This window comes from Diadema setosum, chromosome 5, assembly GCF_964275005.1.
Source record: "Diadema setosum chromosome 5, eeDiaSeto1, whole genome shotgun sequence".
In the NCBI taxonomy this organism is placed as follows: Eukaryota; Metazoa; Echinodermata; class Echinoidea; order Diadematoida; family Diadematidae; genus Diadema; species Diadema setosum.
The window spans coordinates 15751575-15773466 of NC_092689.1; the positions used below are offsets into that span (position 1 = coordinate 15751575).

Consider the following 21892-nt stretch of genomic DNA (forward strand, 5'->3'; position numbering starts at 1 on the left):
CACTGATGTTTGGCAGGCTACAAAAATAAGTATTTATTATAAAATGTTACAGCAGTGGAATGCACTTTCACAACTCCCAAAGGCACAACAGAAAAATGGGAAATGTGAATTGCATCAACATTGCAACATGTTCAGATCCGAAAAGATTGCGACATTTGTATTTGTGTACTTTTCTTTCTTTCCATTTTATGGTTGTTTCTTTTTTGTGGTGGGGGGGGGGGGGGATTGTAGAGACAGACTTGTATACAGTGTGCCCCAAATTTAAAACATATCTAGGGTAATTCATATTCCCCTGTGAAAAATGGCAACATTAGAAAAATTGTGACATATGGTCCAGAAGTTGGTAGGCAACTGTACCAAATGCAACCTGAAACATGGACTGAAACTACTCACGGCAGCGCTCCACATTCTTTTTTGTTTGTTTGTTTGTTTGTTTTTAAGGAGAAACCATTTGTTTTCTAAATTAGAGCTGTTTAGATAAAAGCTGAAGAGTATATTGATATATGACAAATCTGCAACAGCTAAAGAAAAAACAACTGGAAGAACATTTGAATTTATTACTTGACATAATCACCTAAAATATAATACCTTGGCTCATTGTAGGCAGTTTAGAAATACCAGATGTCTTGCTAACAAGGCATTTCTAGGTAAACCTTTCATTCTCGTTAGTATGCTGAATGCAGAGTACAATGTACTCCAGATTCTTTATTAGTACAGTAAAAGACAAGAATACATTCTATCTATCAAAAGACTAGAGTTTCCTCTTTATAAACTAAACTGTGTCATGAGGAAAATGACATAATGACATGTAAGGAATAATACATTTTCAGCTTGATACTGATAAGGAACAAAGTGTCGTGTACATTAGCACTCAGGTGATCATAAATGTCGTAGCATGACATATTTTGTCTCATTTGAAGGAAAAAAAAAATCAATGATCTGTTTTCTATGTTTCCATAGCTCTCATTGCCACTTGGGATAACCTGCTATTTAAGGTCAAATTTGAATTTTTGTTGCTATATCTGTGCGATGCTGGATCGGCTTCTTGAGACTGCATTTTTTTAATCCCATGCTATTGGTGAAAATGGAAGACAAGAACACTGTGATTGGTACAACCTCCTCTCCTAAAGGTACCAGCCAGGCATTCAATGAATGGCAATCATTGCGAGAGAAAACAAACTGACTGAGTAATGCATGAAGATAAGCGTGCCATTAATCTCTGGAGGTGTATGACATTCCAATGGCACACCTACGTCGTGCATGCACATGTCCGCTTGTGTTTTGAATGTTTGACTTTCTCCTATTATATGCCAATTTATTGGGATATATCTCGATGTGAATAACAATTTTTTTTTCTAATACAATCCTTTGGCAAATAAATCAAAATTTGCTTGCTATTGCAACAATCAGGAAACTTATGTTTATTTATCTGCTTCTTGTTTTAATATTTTCTGGAACATGTGGAGTATGGGACAGTCATATAACCAGGTATCTAAAAGGAAATTCTGCACTCACTTTAAAGTTAGTCTGATAAATCTTAAATGGCACAACTGTGAATATTTGATTAAAATCAGATGAAAATAAAGGAAATTATGAAATTATGCTGATTTCCATACAACACTCCTTGAACAGTCAATATATATGTAAATGAGTGAAATGGTGATTTCACTGCCTCCAACTTGCTCCATAGTTTGAATACAAAATCTTGAAGTTTATTTTATGATTTTTTTTTTTTTTGTTGTTCCAAACACAATTACATGTATGCTCCATTCTCAATTCCTGATATGAATCTGAATCATCAATATTTTGAACTTATCCAGGCAGGAATAACACTTTGTTTTACACTTTTATAGCAGAAAATAAGATTTTTATAACTTTTTTTTTTGTACATGTGCAATGGAATATCAGCTCACTCATTTGCATGTTTATATCAACTGTTTACAAACTGTTATGTTAAAGTTAGTGAAACCTCACAATTTCATAACTTCCCAAATCTTATCCAGTTTGATAAATTTTTCACTGTTCACAATTTTAGTTTTTCTTTTCAAACTAATCTTTAACTAAGTCTGGAATTCATTCAGCAGAGGGTGAGCAAGAAAGACTCTAGTTTTTGTGATGGGTTGTTGATTTTAGGGTTCTGGCCTGGTATATGGATGGCTACCTAGCAAGCCAAGTCAAAAAGAGTCTCAGGCTTTATTTTGGTGCCAATGTCATCATTCCTTAAATCCCAAAGCAGTAAGCATCATTTGCAAAATACCTTTGAAGGTCATGAACAGCTCAGTCTTCTCAGCAGCTTTATTGAATACGCAACCCCTCATTTGATTCCTGGTGACAACTTCGCATCCTATCAAAACTCAATTCCATCTGCTCACAAAATACAGAAAACGCCTTGACAGAAAATTCCCTTGATAGAATATTCCCTGATACAATTAGTGTACAAATACTTAAAGGAAGGAGGAATTGCTTCCATCCAAATTCAACATTTTAACACTTTCATTTATCTTCAATAATTAAAAAGTAAGGCATACTGTGATTAATGATACAGCTGTATGACACACTGCTATAATTCATATGAAGACAACACATAAGATTAAGAAATTACAATTGCATCCTAAGAAAGGTATTTATGTCAACAACAAAATATGTGTATGTATACCTCCTGACACTGGTCATACTTGAAAACAACTTCTAATGGCGTATACCTACAGCAGATTGGAGCTCATGTCAATGTCTTTATATCACAATATCAGCATAAATCATTTGGTGTATGAATTTCATTGAAAAAGGTATGCCTTCAACTGAAGGTACAGGTATAAGTGAGAAATATTGGAGAAAATTTTCAATTTTTCATAGCCCAGTGGCAAAGCTGCTTAATCTTTTCGATTCACCACTAATCATTTTGATTTGCAATTTTGCACTATAAAGTACATGCAGTTGGGGGCAGAGGGCTACTACACATCCCCCATCTCTTCCAAGCAAAATGCACTGAATTTTGACACACACTATAGCTGCTCATGGGAGTGAACCTTGCTCTTGCACTAAAATGGTATACCTGTGATGAAGTGGCTGGGCTGAGCGAGCAGTGCATTGCTGGATGAGCCTAGTCACTACGGCTTTGCCATGGCCATAAATTCTCATTATTTTTCCAGTTTCATAAGTGGGAAGTTGTATCCAGTGTTTTCTTTTCTCTTTTTTTTTTTCTTTCTTTCAGTAAAGCTACCCACTATGTAATAATGTTGATAAAGATTATAAGGTCAGTATGGGGTTCTGCCTGCCTTAAAGACATAATTTACCATTTGCAGATGAAACAAAAACCGAGTATTAGTGCTTTAAAATAGTTCTAAAATGTGAGTTAGGGATAGAAACAACCACTATAAAAATTTGAATCCGTATAATTGATGTTAAGTATTGTTATATACACAAAATGTGAACAATACAACACTGTAGTTACAATAAAAAGATATTTCCAGAACAAACCTTCTACAGTTATGGTTCATAGAGAAAAATACTGATATCTCCTTATATTTGAGGCTTTAGAACAAAAATATTATATGGTAGGATGTTTTGTGATACAACAGACCTACACATATATGTATGCATCAAATGTGATATCTTGAAAAATGATTAAATCACTGCTCCCAAAGGTAAACAGGACCTTTAACCAGTTCTGTTCTTTATCAACCGTGGGTGTCGTTTCCTTATTGTCAAATATATTTATACATTGTACTTTTGTACATATTTTTCTTTTCAAAAGGGTGTGAAAAATTGCTCATTTTATCCCACATAGAAAGAATGAAAATGAATCATGCTCTGTTTTATGTTCAAACACTACCCTCAATACAATTCTGTCAGCATCCCTTGAGAGTGGTAAGTCACTAGCTGTGTATAAGTGTCAATCACTGTCAGTTATGATTTTGAGTGTACACATGAAGACTTTTAAACCTGACTTGTATTTTCCACGGGAATAATGAACCACAACACTGAGAGTAATAAGTATGGCCTCTTGAGAACATTTGCATGCGAAGGATCGACATTTGTGAAAGAAACTCCACTGTTTTTAAATGGACAAGTCAAACCTGTAATCATCAGTTTTGTCCATTTTGTAACACAGAAACACTCAAATTATGTAGAAGGCACATTGTGATATGAAGTTATGATAAACTGTGGGTCTATCAGTAAGGTCTAAAACACTTCATTCCAAACCTATTGTACATTATGCAGGCTCCCAGCCACACATCATAAATCATGTGACATTGGTTGCTTCACAATAACGAAGCTATCATACTCTGAATCTCGGGTGTTCTGGAGCTCTACTATAAGCATTAATTAAGATTAATGATCAGTTAAATGTGTATCGATGCAAGCTATTGGTTGCGTAAATGATCATTCAAACCATTAGTTTTTCATGATACAAACAAACTTGGTTTTAATAGCTACTGTGTACACTTATAAATTCTTTGTGCAACAATGTAAATATTCTGCACTTACAATTGTAAAGTTGTGTGAGGGGGCAAAAAAGTTCCGAGAGGTATGATTACAATGAAATATATTCAAATATTTGCCAATATTTAGTGTGCAAATGATCTCAACCTTTCATCCCAAACCAACCGCATGTCACAACACGCAGGACTTCCTCTTACACTTGAAAAAAAAAAAGAAAAAAAAAGAAAGAAGAAAAGACAGCAGAGACTAGCCGCACACACCGCAGATTGATTCCCGGTTGATCCGTAAAGGAAACATGAGTCACGGGTTAGAAATCATTTGGGAAGTGTCAAGTGATACATGCCCTCAATGTCTTTCCATTGTTGCACCCACGGCAAATTGCTGGTAAACCAAAATTGATCAGGACACACTCTGTAACAAGCATTTAATTTATGTGGTTAAAGGCATAATTTACCATTTGCAGATGAAACAAAACCCAGCTTTAGTGCTTCAAAATAGTTCTAAAATGTGAGATAGGAATAGAAACAAGCAATGTAAGAATTTGAATCAGTATAACTAATGTTAAGTATTGTTACAAATACAAAATGTGAACAATAGTTCAAAATCATTTCTAGATTAAACCATCTACTACTATGGTTTATTGAGAAAAATACTGATATCTCTTCATATTTTAGGCTTTATTGCAAAATTTTTACATGATAGGATGTTATGTAATACAACTGACCTAAATCCCTGTACACATGCATCAAATGTGATAGCTCAAACATTTCTAAATCTCTGCTCCCAATGGTAAACTGTACCTTCATTAATTAACTGAAAAGTCACGAAAGTAATTATGCGTAGGCAGCAGATACATCATTATGATGGGAGTGAAATCTTTAATGGTCACACCAGTTTCCAGGAGGCAGAGGTGAAAGGTAACAAATTTATGTGACTTTGAACCAAATCTTGTGTTGGGATCAGCTGTCTCAGTCAGTCAAAAGTAGACGCTTCATGTGGCTCCAATGCCATCCACGAGATCTTTCATGGTATAAGACTGCTTTAACTACTGTATACGCTGAATATTTTGCGAGGTTTTTATTTTCGCGAATATCATGAGTCAGGTGCTATTTGCGAAATTAAAGACACGCAAAAATATTGAATCTGATCCCGATGTGAATGTGACGTACCCGTCTACACTTCTCCATTCAGTACAGGACTCAACAATTGCGAATTTAACCACTCGCAAATTTGTCGGGAATTCGCGATTCGCGAAAATTTAGACTCGTGAAATATATGGCGTATACAGTACTTCAAACAAGTCCCTACCATGCACATTGCATTGCACACTTATACTTCTAATACCTTCATTCCATCAGTAAGGATGCCGATGTACTGTAATATGCTTCATATATCAAACACTGCTGATGATATGATGATAAGCAATTTCTTTTCACGACAATCTAGAGGACACTTTACTCAAGAATACCTCTAATTGAGCATCCCTCTTGAAGCAAGAGCACCTAAACTTTTGACTTTTCTGCTCTGTTTAGTATTTAATTCATACTTCTTTTTTTTTTGAAAGTGTAGGGTACATGAGAGTTGATTAAAAAAATGTCTTTCTTTCGCAGCATTCAAGAAAGCACATTATATAGGCATATTTCACACGAGGCAAGGTGGTTTCAAATTACCAAGAGCCCAGACTAAACAGTATACTGTGACTACTTGCATGAAATCGCGGATACAGTATCTTCTATGTACAGTACCTCACAAGTCACAGGAGAGAATATTCCTTAAAGGCACTAGGACTGCATGCTCTTCAATAACAAGTGAATGCCAATGGCCATCTCTTGTACCCTTAAAGGGAAGATAAACCCCAAGAACAATGTGGATTGAGTGAAAGCAGCAACATTAGTAGAATACATCAGTGAAAGTTTGAAGAAAATCGGACAATCGATGCAAGAGTTATGAATTTTTAAAGTTTTGATGTTGGAACCGCTGGATGAGGAGACTACTAGAGGTTATGACGTATGAGTGGACAACAATACCAAGAAAATATACAGAAAATTCTGCAAAAATCCATTTTTCATGAAAATTACAAATTCCATCAACTTCATATTGATATATGTTAAGGGTAGCAATTATTCCCCCTGCTTTCTGAAAGCGGTTGGTCCATTGTTTTTTCATAATTCTAGAAAAGTGAATTTTTGTGGAATTTCCTTTATATTTTCTTTGTATTGTTGTCCACTCATACGTCATATCCTCTAGTAGTCTCCTCATCCAGCGGTTCCAACACCAGAACTTTAAAAATTCATAACTTTTGCATCGATTGTCCGATTTTCCTCAAACTTTCACTGATGTGTTCTACTAATGTTGCTGCTTTCACTCAATCCACATTGTTCTTTGGGTTTACCTTCCCTTTAAAGATTTTCTTACTCAGATATAAATGACGGCAAAGATAAATGGATTGATAGAATATCTACATGTAGCTTTTATTACACAAATACACTTTGTAGGACCATGGACCTGTACAAGTAGGTTCCAGGGTGCTGTACTCTATTAAAGTCAATGATTGTTAACTCTTTATGTGCCACGTTCGCACGTCCGACTCAGTCGACGGCTTGCCAACTTCGCATACTGTATTCTGCTCAACAAACAAAGCCGCCAAAACCGATCGATAAATCGGCTAATCACTGCTAATCCCGCGGCACAATGAAAGCGTTTCTCGTGCTTTTGTTCCTCTCGTATGCAGCTTGCATTGTATATGGTGATTGACTATCAAGCGGTGTTCCCAAACTACAATATGTAGATTTGCTCGTACATTCTAAGTTACTGTCACGGTTTTTTGTACAAATGTCATGGCTTTACAGTAATGTAGCAAGTGGTCAATCAAAAGAAAAATTGAAAATAGATTCGTCACAAAATTTATATCGAAACAAAGCTCGGTATTCCTCCTTAACTTTGCCTGCTATTATGTCCATCTTAACAGAAATTTGTAGAAGTTATACAAATTGGAAAAACATAATTCTTTCTCAAAGCATGACTACCTTCCTGTCTCAGATTAACGTGGCACACAGGGGGTTTCCACCGTGGCACATAAAGAGTTAAACATCGCATTGTAGTACATATCTCCTGACCTGACACACAACAAAGAACACACAAGATATCTGCCCTGGTGCCACTGTCTCAGAAAAAAAAAGAAGGAAAAAGAAGCATACATGATAGAACATAATCTTTTTTCATGAAAACTTAACTATGCCACGCAATCAAGAAATTACCATGATCTCAACTATACTGTGCTGGTAACTTTGTACCAGGATCTATCATTATGGCATGCACATTTGCAGGTTGGTTCACAACTTGATACTCCAGCATGTTGCATGGAAGAGCACACAGTCGCCTGCCTCGGAAGCTCCAGAGTTCTTGATGCTAGACTTAAACCATCTGACCACAGTGAATGAGCTCTAATCCGAGGATTAAACATAAACCAGAATGAGATCTTCACAGATAAACTGGACTTAATCGTAAGCTCACTTTCAGCGGTGTCATCAATTATGGGCATGGTGCTTAAAGAGATGGCATAGTATCGGTGGAGATGAGGATTGGGCTTTTAACTTTTGCCAATATACCAAGAAACTGCTTGTGAAATAATACAGACCATACCATTCTAGAGGAATTTAAAGTTTATTAGATGAAAATCAGTTTTAGAATGGCTGAGACATCCTAAAACAAAGTAAAATAAAACATTCCTAATAAAAGGTGAGTCCCACCTTTCATCAGGATTGCTCTGTTTTGGATATCTCAGCCATTTCATAACCAATTAAATGTTGAATCCCTCTTGGAATTACACACTCTTTTATATTTCATTTAAGGGGTTTCTAATTATCTCACCAAAAATGTTTATAGAAACCTCAAATTAAGTCTGGCCCAAAACTATACAATCCCTTTAAAATGGGCTTCAAAATTTGAAGCATGTTGCTGTGACAAGGTGCAATCTCTTCTGAGCCACCCTGAACATTTACTGTATGACACTGGATGTTACCATACTATGTAAACCTCTCTGTCAAAGAATGAATGAATGCTAAAGCTATGCTAACACTTTTGGCACCAAAATTGCTACTGGCAGATGCACACAAAAAAAGTGCCACCTCGCTGCTGCAACATAAAAGCTATGTGGGAATCATATTCCCACCCCCCCCCCCCATTTCTAATTTTGCCTACCTACCCTGATTCTGTTATCACACAGAGATAAAAATCAATTCAGTCATTTCCATGGAGGAGTCATTTCCATGGAGGCGTCTTTACCATTGCAGGTAGTAACCGCTAGTGGAGCTGGTTTATTATCTGTCAGTCATCATCTGAATCAGTTTGGTTTTCCTGAATGTCACTCTTGTAGTAAGTAATGGGCTCTCATCTACTCATTTGTATTGCCTCGCTGCACAAAATGCAAAAATCTGTTGTTGTTGGGTTTTTGGTTTTTTTTTTGCCAATCACATGCTTCTAGTACCATAGATTTACACCCTCCCATGCATACATTTGTTAGTCTACAACACGCCATGGACGAATGATTCACACATGACAGCTAGCATCCATGAATCATATCAGCTGAAATTATGTTGCCTCATCTTAGCCCCTTTAACACACCAGATGGGCAAAGATGTGCGTGCGCCTGCTGGCTGTGATCCAGCTCAGGTGCAAACATTGGGTGCATGGTACTCGTAGTTCGCACCTTCACTTTACAGGAGTCCTTAACTTGTGTTACATCCTATCGGACATGCATCAATACAATAAAACATGATACAACAGGTTTACTAAAATGTGTTATAGCTCATTCAAAGCAAACTTCAGACATCTTTATCAGAAGATCCTTTTTATGTCTCAGGTCAATGTGTGATATCTTCTGCAGTTTTGCTCCCTGGTAATATTTACCCAACTGAAGACTAATCCCAAGTATACTCGGGAAGGTGTTTATGGAATATATATGTTATAGCAAAATCAACTCATATTCGATTGGTCAGAAGTCAGAAGTTATAATGCTTTCAGCTGCTGCATGCAAATAATGTGAGGTGAAGATGTCACAATCTCCCACAAATCTTTACTAAATTCACTCTTTTCTTTCAGTTTTCTTTTGAAATGAAAGAAAAAAAAAACCCAATAATTCTGGCTCCTTCACTTCAAGCTAGTTTAGTGATGTAATAATCTACTAATGCCAATGGAGATTTATAATAGCAGTTACAGGTTTGTAGTTTATTGAATGCCAAGAACATGATTTTCATAATTTCTCATGTATACAAGCTTAATTGGTAGTGTTCTGAGGTACTGACTTCATTACCTGGTAGCTCCTCTTATTTGAGGAGGACACACAAAGAATATATTACTCCCAGAATACCAAGAACAGGTCTGAAGCAAAATTTTCTCGGGAGAAAACTAAAAATTGGTGGATTTTTGTGTACAAACTGAATTGAGAGCTACTCTACACCTTCATCACACGGAGTTGTCAATTTGTCTTGGAAGTACTCTCTAAATTTCCATGATTTATAACTTTTTAAGTGTTTGCAAATTTCTCTGATTTTCTTGTTTTTATTCACAGGTTTGAAGAGCTTATCTGAATTGAGTTATACATCATTTTAAAGTACAGTACCAGTTGAGGTGGGGATTCATGTTTTGAACATTCCTAAGTGAGATAATGAGAAACCTCTTATGAAATATGAAAGAGCATGTAATCTTAAGAAGGATTCAACATTTATTCCATGAAAATTGGTTTTCAAATGGCTGAGATATCCCAAAAAAAGTGATAATAATAAAAGGCGACAGGCCACGCCTGTCTATGACCCCGTTTACAGTGCGGGGCTGGGCCGAGCCGTGGCTGAGCCCAGCCTCAATTGCGAGGCCGAGCCCTGCAATTTTGTCCGTTTACACTGCCGGGCTCGGCCGCGCTTTTAATTCAAACCTTTCAATATTCTGTCGTAGTGGTGCTCTGCTTGTAAACAAACGCAATTTGGTATAGTCTGGTTTTCAGACTTTTTGCCAACTAGATTCTGTGGCGACGAAGTCGCTGTTCGGGCAAAGGCCTTTGCTGAAGGAAAAATCCTTTGCAGGACAAAGCCACCTTAAACTATACTAGTTTTCGACGTTGAGGGGGTTAATATCCTGAAGAGCAAAATAGTACTGGCAGAGGGTTTGGAAGCCAGACTAAAAGGCCGCGGCCGAGACCACCTCCAGAGCCTTGCATTTGGCCTTTTGCGCGTTTACATTGAGATGAAGGCGGGCTCGGCCGCGGCCGAGCCTCGCACTGTAAACAGGGTCTAATTGTTTCACCTTGTTTTTTGATATCTCGACCATTTCAAAATCGATTTTCATCAAGTAAATTTTTGATACCCCTTAGAATTGCATGCTCTTTGACATCTCATACAGTGGTTTCTGAATATCTCGCAAAACATTAAAAGCTAAATCCTCACCTCAACCAGAACTGTACACACTCTTTAAAGGAGACATCCGGATGAGTTTCATACTTTTACATTTGAACAACTATAAATTAGTCATATATACCGAGTACAGAATTTCAGAATTTTATATAGTGATTGGGTTGAGGAATTAGAATGTTTTCAAAATTTACAACAAAGTGCAATGAACACGGATGATGACATGGTAGCCTCGCCATAAGAATGCAAGAGTTGGGGCTCAAGGAGGCAGAACGCTAGTAAGAAGAAGGCATGCACAGATTTTACACAGGTGAACTTGTTACATGTATGGAAGCGGTATTGTAATGAAATTACACTGTTCATTTCTGTAAGGCTCCCATAACACTATTCAGTGTATTAGATTTGTTACTAGTATAGGATTTTTCAGGCTATTGGTTTCTCTGCTCAAGGACCACAATAAATTCCAGAAGTCTATACATGGAGCTGTCAATTTATGTACTACGTACATGATGTGAAATTATAGAATATCATCCGAATGCCCCTTTAAAGTCTGCTCTTTCAGAATCTGTCCTTAACTAATAATCCATGTCTGGTGACGTTTTGTTGGTTTTTGTGGTGCATGTGCATGGTCACACTTGATAGAGTGCCAAATTGAGATCCCCTTTACCAAATAACAACATCACAGGTTTTCTGAATTTTTATCTACGCGACAACTGTACCATCAATTGGTCTATTTCACAATGACCTTGTTTGGGGAGGAAAAACAAATAATTCATAATTGACATCTGTTATCTTAAAAAAAGAAAGAAAGAAAGAAAGAAAGAAAGTGAATACTCTTGAATCTAAACCTACTATGCAAAGATGCCTTACTTCATTCTCGCACTGAATGATGCACAGATGTTTTCTGTATTAAAACACAGAGCAATGGAGTGTAACTTCAAGTATAGAAATGTCTTGTTTCGTCTTTACATAGTATAATTCTATACAGTACACTACAGTAAGATTTTTCAAACTGTCTTTTCAAAAAGACTACTGGTATCCTGGTTTGGCTTGTATTACTAGATGTCTCAAGGACATATCCGCATAAATTGTACAGATACAATGTACGCTCTGTAGGCCTATATTGTATGTTTGAAAGGATGTGAGATAGGAGCAGTTACAGTAAGCGATCTTGATAATCCAACGACCGGAACATTACACTCCCATGCTCTTCTGGGCTGCTGTAGGGTTCAAGGATCACAAGAAAAATATGTGCACATCCATGGCCAACCATCAGTCTGTGCAATAATATTCACACGGACTCCATACATATCCTATATCAGTGTTGGGGTACTACTGGCCTGCCATTGCACAACATTGGTTGGAATGGTGTGCACACATTTTCAATGCAACAGTACAAAGTGTATAGTCTGCAAATTACAGACAGTGAAATACAATTTGCAGAAATGCACTTCCCTATTATGCAATGTGGATGCACTGTACAACAATGTACCTGTGAGCCACTGTTCATATGAGTTGAAATTAGGATGGACTCCCTGTTGATACATTTAAATGCAAATAAAAGAAAACTTTTCCCATGTATGTATGATGGTAATAATCAACGTCAACTGTCATATTTGCTGCGAAGCATAGGAGTAGTTCAGTCATCGAGTGTTAAAAAGAAAGATAAGAGAATATAATCCACTGCAGATCATGATGAAATTTATTCTATTCTATATTCTATACATGTCTACCTTCAGGCAGTGGCAACTATAACTGAGGTGTAAATACATTCCTGATGTCTCCTGGAGAAAACATCTAAGGTATTAGAATAGTACTGTGCAGGGAATAATTTTCCTGGCATTGCATAGCAATTTGCTATGCATTTTTGTACGAGTGCTATTACACAAAATGTTATTTGCATAGCAATTTCATTACATAGACTTGTACACTATATTGTTCGAAATGTATGTCCATCGGCTAAAAGTGCTATTCAATTTCAAGAAGGAAAATTATTCCCTGCTGTGTGTGCTTCTTTCCTGCTAGGCAATTGGAAATGCTGTTTAAAAGGTCTGTCAACTTCCTTGAATGTCTGTGCAATGCTTAAAGGTAGACCTCCTCGATCACTTACTGTATATTTATACCAAATATTTTGGAGAATATTTTTTTTAACAACTTTCCCAAGTCATATGGCTCATAGTAGTATACAACTGTATGACTTTCAAATGTACCGAACTACAAATTGCTAGCATTACCTGTCAAAATACACTTCATACTATAATATTAAATATCACTGGGAAAGAATGACACGTTCATCATGGAGAGATTTTATAAAGTGTCCCAGGAATTTCCCTTTACTACCTGGTGTGCATTATTTAAACTGCCACATAATGACCAAGACGCGTGGACGCGGAAGTTGCAGGGGTGCTGTTGGATGATAGTGCCGATCACGTTAGCATTGATACGAAGATTGCCAAAGTTGACCTGTCATCAAGAGTAAAGCGCGTAGGTGTTGCTAGGTAATGTTGCCTTTGTTGTCTTCCGCGCGCATTACCCAGTCTTTAGTGATGCCAGGGTGCGTGCTTCTTAGTATGACTGCGGCATTTGTTGTTGTTCCATCTCTCAATGTTTCTATGCCCATTCTCTGTTTATGATAATCTTTTTGCTATAATTTTAAGTGATAGCTATCCATCACTCATGACCATTTACAAAAAAAAAAAAAAAGGTACCAGTAGGCTTACTGCACTCAGTAATTGTCAATGCATTCTTTGCATCTTAGCATCTGTCGGTCTTTATTGCCTGCATATTGTACTGTACCTTACTTCCTACATCAGTATGATACTGATTATTTTATTTTTAACTGACCGTAAATGCTCAAAAATGTGTTTCAGGTCAGTAGATGAAAGTGCTAGGCTGTAAATAACAGTAAGAAAATTTACTTGATCCTTTGCTCTTGAGTGGTGATGAACACCAATAATTCCTATATAATCAAATAAAAGGGAAGTTAAGATTTAAAAAGTAGATACATTGTATTTTAACGAATATGACCTTTTATCATTGCATGCAAGGCTCAGGCATATTCTTCGGGCAACAAAGAGATCACATTTTCAACTATCTTTTTTTTTGCTTTTTGCTTTCTTTTTTTTTTGTATTTCATGAATTACTCAGTGTACATACAGTAATGTGTAACCAAAAGTGGTAAGCTACACAGAGTGGAAGCATGGGACGACTAGCATATCATTACAGGAATACACCACACATATATATATATTTGTTCAAAAGCTATACCTAAATGTACTTTGAACTTCTTCATAAAACCAGATAATGTTTACAATATTCATATCCTGCCACAGAATCGCACTGCACTCAAAACAAACAGCATGTCAGAAAAAAAAAGGGGGGGTGGTAGATGGATAGGGAGAGAGGTAAACATATCAGTTAAAGGCATAATCTACCATTTGCAGATGAAACAAAAACCCAGCATTAGTACTTTAAAATAGTTCTAAAATGTGAGTTAGGGATAGAAACAACCACTGTCAAAATTTGAATCCGTACAATGTATAATCGATGTTAAGTGTTGTTAAATACACAAAATGTGAACAATAGTTATAATAAAAATGTTTCCAGACTAAACCATAATATACAGTTACGGTTTATTGAGAAAAAAATGCTGATATATCCTTATGTTTCAGGTTTTATTGCAAATATTTCATATGGTAGGATGTTCTATGATACAACAGACCTACACATATGCATCAAATGTGATATCTTGAACATTTTTGAAATCACTGCTCCCAAAGGTTAACTGGACCTTTAATGTTATAGATGCACAAGTATGGTCCTGTGTGCTTTGTGATCAATGGCAGGAGTTTCACTTGGTGACAATACATTATTGTAACATTTGTCATGTGCACAATTTTGCATTATTTAAAGCTATACATTCACCCAGGGGCAGAAAAGATTAAAGTACTAGTCAGACACTAATTGTAGTGTTATAAAATCGACAAAACATGTGTAAGAAGTGTTTTCCTCAAGTTTTCTGAAGGTATCTAGAAGTTGACAATGACTTAAGCAGTTTTCTGGTGGCCTAAATAAAGCATTAACGGAGGATTATCAGGCAATCATAATACAGTAGCTAAGAAATGTTGGTTTACCTCATCACAAAACCAAGCTTCCAAGCTTTTAAGGTATTACAAAATTGTACTTCCATACAAAAGTGTAGTGCTACTACTATTTATCATCTTCAGGTCCATACAATTAGCTTTTAGGGCATTGATATAACCTGGGTGTATTTGTAGTCTTATTGGAAAATTTGTGTGTTTTGTACATGTAGGAGTTTATACACTGCTGTAATTTTGGTACGATATGGAGAGATTTATTCATGTATTTATTTATTTCTTTATTCTTTATCATCTATTTATTGTTATTATCATTATTATTATTATTATTATTATTATTATTATTATTATTATTATCATTATTATTACTATTATTATTATTATTATTATTATTATTATTATTATTATTATTATTATTATTATTATCATTATTATTATCCTTATTATTACTATTATTATCATTTCATTATGTTATTTTTAATATTCTCTTTCTTTCATTATAGACTGTACAGTATATTGTATTGGTAGAGTAGAACTGTATTGATGTTATTTTTCTATATTATGCAGCATTTTTACTTCAATAAAAACAAAAAATATGAAAGAAACAGTTCACAGAGAAACATGGAAACAAACTCAGGAATAAGGGTGTTAGAATCTAACATTGTACCTTGCTTTTAATAGTGTTGGTGCATTGTCTGTTGGTACAAAGTGTTGATGATCTGAACTGAAGCAGAGAAATACCAGGAAACTGCCTCTCAGCAAAAATGCAAAGCATGTGAAATCTACATTCCTGTATGAGTGGAACTCACGACTGGGCATGTATGTCAGCCGAAATTATACTGTCAAATCTCACTGCATGATAAAGTGAAAGAATTTGCTGAGGTCAACGCCCTATCCAACATGAGCAAGGCCACTCTACAAGAGTTCAATGTTTTCATTCTATTTGTTGCCCCTATATAGAATATGACAGAAAAAAAAATGGATAAAACTTCTATGAAAACGAAAGCAGAATGACACAGAAAAGTTTTGTATCAACCATGTTGTACAATTGTGGCATACCAGTGAGAACACTGCTCTTGAAAAGTGCCAGCCCCAGGTATGTGACTGACTTGGTGAAGAACTATATATTGTAAGCCCTACATCCAGTTCTAATGTTCTTGTTGGTTCCCCTCCATCACATAATGCTTGCACCTGACACTTTTGTTGAGCATCCAGCTAATTATAGATGTTTCAACCTGACTTGGTATTCGACCGCCCTGACCTACCCATCCACGACTGCCAATGACAGTAATGAGTCCGAAAATTTGTCTGCATGAGTAATGCCATAGGAAGTTTGATCTGGTCCTGGAGCATGGCCAACTTTGGGCCGGTCTTATTTTCTTCTTTTCTATTCTTTTTTAATGCTCAAGTGCTGCTGTATTCACAATCTGACACATTATACTACCCATGAGTCTAGACAAACAGGTGTAACATGGATAACATAGGAACATACCCTTTGCAGACTTCACGCATCAATATAGCTACTTACCCTGTTCCACAAGCAACCCCCACAGGAAATCAATGGACTATATACCTCTTTATAGGTGTGTGTTTTTCTTTTCTTTTCTTTTTTTTTTGGGGGGGGGGATAGTCTTTCACTGATAAATCTTTGGTCTACATAAGTAGGACACAATTGAATTTACTTCCTAATAATGTCTAAAATTTTGCTATCAAAAAATCCATACATCATGATCTTGTATTGGGAAAGTGCACTCCAGGAAACATCAAGGAATACACTAAAACTCATTACCAAGCTGTTCCAATGGAGTTCTTTCAGTATGACATTTTAAGTAGAGCTCCATACTGTGTTAAAGTTAGGTTTGACAAGTACAGATAATTTTTTAATTGATACAAACAGTGTGGAAAAGACTTTCATTCAAACTGGAGAATGTGGAATTTCTAATCAAAGCTCCACATACAATGTATCTTCACAAAACAGTGATATCTGGGGGCACCACATACATGTACAGTACTGTAAAATCAGAAAGAATTGTGGCATGAAATTTTTATGAATTGTCACTGGCATTCAATGCATATAATGTAGACAAAAACTTTTGCGTGCATTTCAATTTGGCAAATCTTTGTACTCGCAAAATTCCATGCACATGAAAATTTCTGGTTTTACAGTATTCAAATTAGATGAGGTGCCACCCAGTTGAGGAGTGGCTCCACAAGTCATCATTTGTGCACCAAAATCAACAATTTCCTTTTTTTCAGGAAATGAAAGAATCCCTTCGAGTAACTCATGATGTGTTGTGATAGAATAACAATTACAACTTTAAAGCAGAAGAGACTGGAGTATTAGTAGCTAATAGTATCAACCAAAAAAAAAAAACTTTTTCTTTCTTTTTTTTTTTTTTTTTTTTTTTTGGGGGGGGGGGGGGGGGGACAAACCAAGAAGAAAAATTGTGAGACATTAAATCATCACCTCTCCTACTGCCATGCTCAATAAGACTGAAAATTCAAAGTCCCCAACCTCTTCTTTTATTTCAGGTCCACTCTTAATGAATCATATACAGTAACATTATCACTAGATGTTCTGCTACACTCTAATCACACCTGACTTGTGAAATTTAACCATAGTTATTAGGCCACATTATAAAAACCCAAAATAATAATAAAAAAAAAAAACCCAAACAGACAAATCCACCACCTACAACTGTACTATTGGAAACAAAAAAAAAAAACACATGAACATAAAATATGTAATTACTGTATGCTAACAATATGCTCCAGGGGTATGCTCCTATCTGTTTGTTTATTTGTTTGTTTTTGGCTGTGTTTTTAAATTTGGGCATTTCTATGACAAGTTGCTGCTGGATGGCAGGTTGTCCAGAATGCCTGCCTAAGATTCAAATGGAAGTGACCATCCCTTACCACACACATACCAAGATGGGATGAGTAAAGCAACCAAATAACAGAACTCACAGTGTTTACAGTGGCAGAAAGGGAAAAAAATACCTCAGGGATGGGTTTTTCACTTCCTTTTTTCCAGAATGTATAGAAAATTGGAAAACAATTCCTAGAACATGAAAAAAGCTCATGTCTTTCACTGACAAAAGTAAATGCCCAATTTACAATTCCTTGGGTGTGCAGACAAATCACTTTCGGAGAGATGGAAGAAAGGTTTCAGAACAATAGGTCAGAGTAATAAATCACAGTTGCATTGAACTTCATGGGTATTTTTCTTTAAAGGTGTAGAGGATACCTTTTACAGACCTCCCAAAATGCAGCAAAACATTAAATATGAACCTTTATAGGGGACTTGTTTAGGCCACTTCTGAGAAATTTGGAAGTCAACAGTTATCTACAATTTGAATAATGCACAAAACTCAACTACTCAGTAGTTCTGTGTGTCAGCCACATTTAAGCCTTTTTGTTGCAGTCTTCTGTATTTTTTATCTATAAACACAAATCTAAAAGTATAAGAGCTGACGTAATAACATATAGAGTGTGTGGCAAGAATGTATATAGAAATGTTTGTAAGTTTTGATGAACTTTCTTCACAAAATATACATGATGGACACACATGCAGTGCATGGGTCTGCAAAGGTAGCCTAGTAATGTACTAGAATTTACGATGAGCCCCGAAAAAAAATTCAATTCAAAATCTAACGGTCGATAAAAATGTACTAAATGTTACCTTCCACTTTCAATACTTTATGGGAGTTTCTAAAATGATACTCTCTTCAACATACCACTGTATTTATACAACTCTTCATTTTAAAGGTAGGGAATCCCATTTGCATGCCTTAAATGAAGAGTTGTAAAAATACAGTGGTATGTTGAAGAGAGTATAATTTTAGAAACTCCCATACAAAGTAGACACAGTCTTTGCTACATGTACATTAGTGTAGGGTAAGGGCACCAGTATTCGGTCAGCCCCCGGTATTCGGTCACTTATCACTAGTCACCAGCCAGTAAGTTCAACTGTCACAACACACGCAAATCACATTTAATAATTCACATACTTGCACACTCATTCACAACAGGAAACTCCCTTAGCCCCCTCTAAAAATCCATCCAAAATCCCAAATTTTACCGTCAAAAGTGCAGAATCGGCGCTACTTTCCAAAAGCGCGCGCGGATAAGGCCCAGTTTTAAGAGTACGGGTCACCGAAAAAGCGCTAAAAATCGAGAAATACGCCGTTCTCTCACGGGATTTTTTGCCTATCGCAAGCTTGGAGTGTAATGGTATCCTCAAAAACGCAAAAGAAAAACAAAATTTCCGTACGTGCCGATACAGTGTCCCAATGTACAAGGGTTGAATGCAAGTGCCAAGGCCCCAGTATTCGGTCACCAACAGTCGCCGCAACGTCCCCGATGCAATTTTGCGCCAACAAGGTAGCGTGCGCGCACATTTTTCAGCTGCTTTGAACACGCATTGACTTTGAACACGCACATCGCGTGACCGAATACTGGTGCCGGTGACCGTATACTGGGGAATTTTCAAGGTGATATATTTCGGGATTTTGTGCAATTCTGTGAGATATTTAACAAAATGAAAGTTGAGATTAAAGAAATTTGATATATTTCACATACATTGCTGTAGATATGATGTATGTATGTATTATCTTAGTTTGAAAAATATTGCAAAAAAGCTTAAGTGACTGAATACTGGGGATGTTACCCTATAACAAAAAAAAAAGATATGCACTTAAATTTATGTGCGTGTTCAAACTGGTCTATTGAGTACCATGAGTCATTGATGTGTCTACCACACAAGCTCTGCCCAACTATTTGTTTCACTGAGGTCATTTCTGTCTCAGATGCCCAATGACTTTTTTTAAAGAGTGACTATCGAAGTGAATTATTTTCACATGTATGTAACAAGAAATCTAAATATATTTGTTGAACTCTTTGGCATGAAAACTGGACACAAAACACCACATGGAACAAATTCTACAAAATCATGAAACAGAGCCTTAACTTTTACACTATAAACAGACACATCTGTTTCACAGTCATAAATATATGCCACAATAATTCATCACACTTTACACTTGCAGTTCAAATAATATAATACACTGTACATGTACATTCTCTTTCAACTTCTTTGAAACAAAAATGCTTGATGCATCTGCACTGCATTTACTTCAAGTTTTTCACTTTAAATAATGAATGATTTTGAACAATTGATAGGCAATGATCTCTGGTCATCCCAGCAGATAAAAAAGGTGAATCTTTAAAGGGAAGATAAACCCCAAAAGCAATGTGGATTGAGTGAAAGCAGCAATATTAGTAGAACACATCAGTGAAAGTTTGAAGAAAATCGGACAATCGATGCAAAAGTTATGAATTTTTAAAGTTTTGGTGATGGAACCGCTGGATGAGGAGACTACTAGAGGTTATGACGTATGAGTGGACAACAATACCAAGAAAACATAAAGAAAATTCTACAAAAATCCATTTTTCATGAAAATTACAAATTCCATCAGCTTGATATTGACATAAAGGGTAGCAATTATTCCCCCTGCTTTCTGAAAGAGGTTGGTCCATTGCTCTTTCATAATTCTAGAAAAGTGAATTTTTGTTGAATTTCCTTTATATTTTCTTTGTATTGTTGTCCACTCATACGTCATATCCTCTAGTAGTCTCCTCATCCAGCGGTTCCAACACCAAAACTTTAAAAATTCATAACTTTTGCATCGATTGTTCGATTTTCCTCAAACTTTCACTGATGTGTTCTACTAATGTTGCTGCTTTCACTCAATCCACATTGCTCTTTGGGTTTACCTTCCCTTTAAGCAGTAACATATCCATTGCAGTGACCAGTTCCGTCAGACTAATTAATTGGACTGCTGACCTTTTTAATAGACTGCTTTATCTCTACAGGGTAAGAGACACATGTAGAGAATGGTGTGTCGTATCTACGTACTGTACTTCAGCAGGCTTATGAGATTACAGACCAAGACTTTGCACGGGGTAGTCAGGGCTATGAAACATTTTTACTGCTCTCTCTCTTTCTTTCTTTCTTTCCTTTTTGACAGCCCCTGCTTCTGTTTTATGGCTCCTGGTAATCGAGTGACCCGAGTCTGGTGATTTCTGCTGAACTTTTATTCTTTATTTTTTATTTTTTAAAGAATTCAACGTGCAAAATTTTCAAAATCCTCTTCATTCCTAAATTAATAAGCCATCTTTAAATTGGCAATACATTTTTATAAAATTACAGTTCCTGTTTCTCTGGAATAACTGGCAAAGTTAGGTGAATTTTTCTTTTTTTTAATTCATTTTGTGAAGATTAAATGATTTTAACCAATTCCATCTAATTTTCTCCAATAGAAGATATTAAAGTAAAATTAAGAGATCTTGCCAATTTAATGAGAATGATACAAGATTACTACAATGTTTCTTTCTTGATTAGACTTGCAAAAAATTTGAACAAATTCGAACAAGTATTTCAAGATGTTACTTGCAAGTGTATACAACTGTAGTTTGTGAATTTTGTAATTGGATTAATTGGCATAAGATTGGCTACAGTTTAAACCCATACATAGCTTCTGTGACCTGTAATTGATATTAAACCAAATTTCAATTCTTTAAGAACAAGGATTCATTCAACAAAATAGAAGCTAAAAGTTATGTAACAATTCTATTACCAAATGGGTACTTAGTCAAGACCACAGGAAATGAAAAGGTTATGGTAAAAACAATACATTGTATGATGCTGTATCACAAACACCCGCTGAATCGTTCTCTCCAAACACAATTTATCAAGAAATTTTATCAAGTGGTTAAAATTTCATTACAAAAGCAAATACGTCAAAAATCATGTCATCAATGTAGGTAGAAATGATGATGGTGTACTTACTGTCTAATTTGCAGACGATGTTATCTATGACACACTGCTTGGTATATGAATCCTCTATCGTTGGGTCATAGTCTGTGACAAAGTAGGACTGGAACAAAAAT

The 21892-nt window shown here is 36.0% G+C and overlaps 1 protein-coding gene across 1 annotated transcript in view; it reads right to left on the reverse strand.

Moving 5' to 3' along the window:
- LOC140229138 (ras-related protein R-Ras2-like) overlaps positions 1 to 21892 on the reverse strand; it is a 50763-nt gene that overhangs the window by 22227 nt on the left and 6644 nt on the right. The window contains exon 2 of the mRNA XM_072309404.1: positions 21792 to 21879. Coding sequence (XP_072165505.1) covers positions 21792 to 21879 — 88 coding nt within the window. The remainder of the gene's footprint in view (positions 1 to 21791; positions 21880 to 21892) is intronic.